This window comes from Orycteropus afer, unplaced genomic scaffold (genome assembly GCF_000298275.1).
Source record: "Orycteropus afer afer isolate SDZICR_OR568_19922 unplaced genomic scaffold, OryAfe1.0 scaffold00011, whole genome shotgun sequence".
NCBI classification, from domain to species: Eukaryota; Metazoa; Chordata; class Mammalia; order Tubulidentata; family Orycteropodidae; genus Orycteropus; species Orycteropus afer.
In genome coordinates, this window is record NW_006921598.1 from 23,396,272 (window position 1) to 23,402,622 (window position 6,351).

Consider the following 6,351-nt stretch of genomic DNA (forward strand, 5'->3'; position numbering starts at 1 on the left):
CAGCTCCCCTCCCACTTCCTCCCAATAGTTACATCTTCCCTGTGTTCATCCCTCCATGCACTCCTGCCCCCTGCACTGTCTCCCTGTGCATAAACAGCCCTTCTTTCTCCCATGATTGTTCTCTCCAAGGAGTGTATCTACCTCAGGTACATGTTCAACTCTTATGCCTAAGCCTACAGATTTTTAAAAAACTCTTTGAACTGTGATAAGTTGAAAATTAGAGAAGAATTTTTTAGTTCATTTGTATATATTGTTCTGTCATTCCATTTTATTATAATCTCATAAAATGAGGGCTTAAAATTGTGTCTTGTATTTGTGTTTTTTAAATATCTTCTCTCCTTCTAGTGACTACTCCAGTGATTATTCTGATTGGACAGCAGATGCAGGAATTAATCTGCAGCCACCAAAGAAAGTTCCTAAACATAAAACCAAGAAAGCAGAAAGTAGTTCAGACGAAGACGAAGAATCTGAAAAGCAGAAGCAAAAACAGATTAAAAAAGAACGGAAAAAAGTAAATGAAGAAAAAGATGGACCAACATCACCAAAGAAAAAGAAGCCCAAAGAAAGAAAGCAAAAGGTTGAAAGATTTTTTTTTTTTAATAAATTTAATATTTTCAATGAAAATAACTGGAAGCACATATTTTGAAAGTATGGAACAAATCAGCAAATAATAACAGGAGGAAAAAAAAAAAAAAAACCCAGAAATATATAGTTGTAAAATAAAGTATACCAGATTATATTTACTAACAGAATGATCATCTTCTTAATCTTAAGCATTTTAAGCATAATCTTATAACATTATGAAATTTTTCTTGACAATCCAGTGGGATTTATTCATTTATATTTTACTATTTATAAAATGGTGTTACAAAACATTTATTAGTTGCCTTTACCTTTTAATGATCATAATTAATTCTTATTGCTGACAGCGAACTGAAAGCCTCAGGAGAACATCTCATGAAATAAGAATTTTTATAAAAATTGTTATATTTGACCACAAAGCATATATGTATCTTAAGTAGAATACCTCTTTCATAAAAAACCTTTTTTAATTAACAGTGTGTGTGAACCATAATTAGTTGGTCCTTAGTTCAGTAGTACTTTCGGTTTGATTATTACATTTTAAGATTATGGATAATTTGAGACAAGTCAAGGACAGGAAGAAATACTATTATGGAAATAATGTTTTATCAACTCTTAAGCAGTTGGAATTCTTTAATTTAGGAATGGAAGTAAGTAACTTTTTCTGAAATAAATACAAGGCACATGTTTTCTGCTCCCCAAAAGACTAACTGGGAAGTATATTTGGAGAAACAAAAGTAACTATTTTTTAAGTCTCTACTATTTCTAGAATTAAAAGTTGCCATTTGTAGAATTAAATATAAGGGAGACTGTCCTCAGAAAGCTTTGAAAAATTTCAAGAATACATCTGTTTTGGGTTTAAGTGTTTGTTTTATGTGCATCTTTTGAGCTTTTATTCACATCATTTTTATAGTTATGAATTGCTTTAAATTAGATCCTATAACCTTTTCTTGTTGCCTCCTCCTGCTTTGGTCTTTACCAAAGAGAATTTGCCTGCAGGTTTTCTCTTCTGCCTCATTAGTGATGATAAATTTAGGCTGACCCATTATTTTATGTGGTAGATAAATTGGTTAAAGATAACAGATTTAGCTATGTGATACATCACTGTGAAAACTTAAATTATTTTGTACCAGCAGTGCAATTTACTTCAGCTGATCCCTTGATTTGGCTCCTTCACGCAATGCCACATTTGTATCTGCTGATAACTGCTTGAAATACTGTAAATCTACCATTTTGCTGGAACTATTACAAGATCTGTCACCTATTATGTTTACAAGGGACAAGCTTTAAATATCATAAGGTTATGATATTATAAACTATTCCCTTAAGTTTGAACTTTGGTTCGGGGCTTTTCTTTCTAGCCTGCTAGTAGATTTACTAGTTGGTGGATGTGAGGAGCATCCGGGGTGGGCTTGGTAAGTGAGTCAGGCCTGCGGGGCAGGTGGGTGTTTGGGGTGCCCGGGGCAGGCCAGGTAAGCAAGCTGGGTATGCATGGCAGGCAGGTGTTGCAGTGGTTGAGGGAGTACAGAAAGTGAGCAGAGCAGTTTGGAACAGCTAAGGGAGACAAACTTGTCTGTTGATTTGTGGTGCTGTGGTGGCTTGCTTGTTGCTGTGAGGCTGGAGGCTATACCATGGGTGTTTCAAGTGGTAGTGGGGCCTATGGTGGACAAGTTTCAGTGGAGCTTCCAGACTAAGACAGACTCAGAAGAAGGAAGAGGCCATCCACTTCTCAAATAATTGGGCAGTGAAAACTTTATGAATAACAGTGAAAAACTATCTGATGTATTATGGGAAAACTTTATGAATAGCTCTGAAACATTGTCCAATATAGTGCCAGAAGATGAGCCCCTCAGATTGGAAGACACTCGAAATACAACTGGGGAAGAGCTGCCTCCTCAGAGTAGAGCTGACCTTAATGATATGGATAGAGTAAAGCTTTTGGGACTTCCATTTGCTGATGTGGCAAGTCTCAAGATGAGAAGAAACAGCTGCAAACATCCATTCATAATCAAAACATGGAATATATGAAGACATATCAATCTAGGAAAATTGGAAGTTGTCAAATATGAAATGGAATGCATAAAGATGGGTATCCTAGGCATTAATGAGCTGAAATAGACTGGTTTGGGCCATTTTGAATCAGATGATCATATGATCTACTATGCCAGGAATGACAAATTGAAGAAGAGTGGTGTGGCATTCATCATCACAAGGAATGTAGCAAGATCTATCCTAAAGTACAATACTGTCAGTGATAGGATAATATCCATATGCCTACAAGGAAGACAGTTAATACTACTACTATTCAAATTTATGCACCAACCAACAAAGCCAAGGATGCGGAAGTTGAAGATTTTTACCAACTTATGCAGTCTGAAATTGATTGAATATGCAATCATAATGCATTAATTGTCACTGGTGATTGGAATGCAAAAGTTGGAAACGAAGAATCACCGGTAATTGGAAAATATGACCTTGGCGATAGACATGATGCTGGAGATTGCATGATAGAATTTTGTAAGACCAACAACTTACTTATTGCAAATACCTTTTTTCAACAATACAAATGGTGGCTATACGTGTGGACTTCGCCAGATGGAGTACGCAGGAATCAAATTGACTACATCTTCAGCAAGAAGAGATGGAGAAGCTCAATATCTTCAGCCAAAATGAGGCCAGGAGCTGATTGTGGAACAGACCCATCAACTGCTCAGATGCAAGTTCAAGTGGATGTGAAGACAATTAAAACAAGTTCATGAGAGCCAAAATATGACCTTGATTATATCACTCCTGAATTTAGAGACCCATCTAAAGAATAGATTTGATGCATTGAACAGCAGTGACAGAAAACCAGAGGAATGTGGGATGGTATCAAGAACATCATCCATGAAGAAAGCAAGAGGTCATTAAAAAGATGAAAAAAGAAGAAAAGACCAAAATGGTTGTCAGAAGAGACTCTGAAACTTGCCCTTGAATGGAGAGTAGCTAAAGCAAATGGAAGAAATGACAAGATAAAAAAGCTGAACAGAAGATTTCAAAGAGCAGCTCGAGGAGAGAGAGTCATTTATGACAATGAAATGTGCAAAGACCTGGAGTTAGAAAACCAGAAGGGAAGAACACACTCTTCATATCTCAAACTGAAAGAACTGAGGAAAAAATTCAAGCCTTGAGTTGCAATATTGAAAGATTCTGTGGGCAAAATTTTTAGTGATGCAGGAAACACCAAAAGAAGATGGAAGGAATACACAGAGTCACTGAAAAGAATTGGTCAATCTTTATCTATTTTATTAGGTGGCATATGATGAAGAACCAATGATGCTGAAGGAGGAAGTTGACACCACACTGAAGGAATTGGTGAAAAACAAGGCTCCAGGAATTAACGGAATACCCACTGAGATCTTTCAACAAATGGAGGCAGCACTGGAGGCACTCACTTGGCTATGCCAAGAGACTTGGAAGACAGCTACTTGGCCAGCTGACTCAAAGAGATTCCTATTTGTACCCATTCCAAACAAAGATGATCCCAAAGAATGTGGAAATTATCGAACAGTGTCATTAATAGCACATGCAAGTAAAATCTTACTGAAGCTAATTCAAAAACGGTTTTAGCAGTATATTGACAGAGAACTTCCAGAAATGCAAGCTGAATTCAGAAGATGACATGGAATGAGGGATATCATAGCTGCTGTTAGATGGATTCTGGCTGAAAGCAAAGAATACCAGAAAGATGTTTACTTGTGTTTTATTGACTATGCCAAAACATTTGATTGTGTGGATCATAACAAATTATGGATAACCTTGAGAAAAATGGAAATTCTAGCACACTTAATTGTGCTCATGAGGAAGCTATACATAGACCAGGAGGCTTTCACTCAAACAGAACAGGGGAAAACTGCATGGTTTAAAATCAGGAAGGGAGTGTGTCAGGATTGTATCCTTTCACCATACTTACTCAGTTTGTATCCTGAGCAAAAATAATCAGGGAAGCTAGACTATATGAAGAAGAATATTGCATCAGGATTGGAGGGAAAGCTCATCAACAACCTGCGATAGATGACACAACTTTGCTTGCTGAAAGTGAGGATGACTTGAAGCACTTACTGATGAAGATTACAGAATACAGTCTGCAGTATGGATTACACCTCAATATAAAGAAAACAAATATCCTCATAACTTGTCCAGTAAACAGCTTCATGACGAATGGAGAGAAGATTGCAGTTGTCAAGGACTTCATATTACTTGGTCTACAATCAACACCAGTGGCAACAGCAGTCAAGGCATCAGATGACGTATTTTATTGGGCAGATCTGCTGCAAAAGACCCCTTTCAAGTGATGAAGAGCAAAGTTGTGTCCTTGAAGACTAAGGTGCATCTAAACCAAGCAGTGGTATTTTCATCTGCTTCAAATGTATATGAGAACTGGACAATGAATGAGGAAGACTGAAGAAGAGTTGATGCTTTTGAGTTGTGTTGGTGAAGAATACTGAAAGTACCATGGACTGCTAAAGGAACTAGCAAATCTGTCCTGGAGGAAGTGCAGCCAGAATGCTCCTTGGAAGCAAGAATGGCCAGACTTCATCTCACATCCTTTGGTCATGTTGTCAGAAGAGATCATTCCCTGGAGAAGGATATAATGGTTGGTAAAGTGGAGGGTCAATGAAAAAGGGGAAGACCCACAACAAAATGGATTGACATAGTGTCTGCAATGACGGGCTCAGGTGTAGCAAGGATCATGAGGCTGGCACAGGACTGAACAGTGTTTTGTTCTGTTGTACATAAGGTCACTTCTGAGTCAGAGATGATGTGACAGCACCTAACACAACAGTAGCTCTAACAGATAGAATTTTTCTTATTCTATAATCCTCTTGTTATCTCAATACAGCAGTGTTTCTTTTCTCTTATATGATTTGTAGACCTGGAAAGCAACTTGTTAACAGTTACTGTTGTGTTGGCTCCAACTCACAGCAACCTTATGTATAACTAAGTTAAATGTTGCCCTGTCTTGCACCATCTCCATGATCTTAGATACATTTGATCCCATTGTTGAGGCTTTTAGGTCAATTAATCTCATTTTTGCTGACCTACTTTACCAAGCATGATACTCTTTTCTTGTGATTAGGGAAAGCAGTTTATGGATCATTGGTATTTAGTGCGTATGTGAAAAAAATGAAAATATTTTCTGTATGACTGGCTCTCTTTGAATTAATTGAACAAACCAACCAAAGAGTAAAGCCGACACAGAAGATATTTTATAAGTTAAAAAAAAGAACTCCCCAGAGATGAAGTACAGTCATCTCAGGTAAGTATCTTACATATGTTCCTTATGCTATAAGGAGCTCTAGAAATCACAGTAATAATTTATTGAGTACTTAAAATTAAAAAAAAAAATACAGTGATATAAAAATATATATACCCATTTCTTATAGTACTTACCGAACAGTTGTACAGTGGCGGCAGTGATGGGCTCAAGTTTAGCAAGAATCGTGGAGCTGGCTCAGAACCAGGTGGTGTTTCGTTCTGCTGTGCATAGGGTCACTATGAGTTGGAGATGACTTGATGGCATTTAACAACAACAACAACTTATTTTTAAAATGTGTGAATAACAAGATGCTTAAATGCCACAAGATAAAATAGAGGGAATGTTAGTTACATGGTTTTGTGTGTGTGTGCTTTTTTTTTTTTTTTTTTTTTTAAATTTTTAAATACTTTTATGTGTTGTTAATAGTTGCCATAGAGTTGATTCTGACTCATGGTGATGACACGTATGCA

The 6,351-nt window shown here is 36.9% G+C and overlaps 1 protein-coding gene across 1 annotated transcript in view; it reads left to right on the top strand.

Moving 5' to 3' along the window:
• LOC103206189 (pleckstrin homology domain interacting protein) overlaps window positions 1-6,351 on the top strand; it is a 203,020-nt gene that overhangs the window by 155,941 nt on the left and 40,728 nt on the right. The window contains exon 22 of the mRNA XM_007951632.1: window positions 346-571. Coding sequence (XP_007949823.1) covers window positions 346-571 — 226 coding nt within the window. The remainder of the gene's footprint in view (window positions 1-345; window positions 572-6,351) is intronic.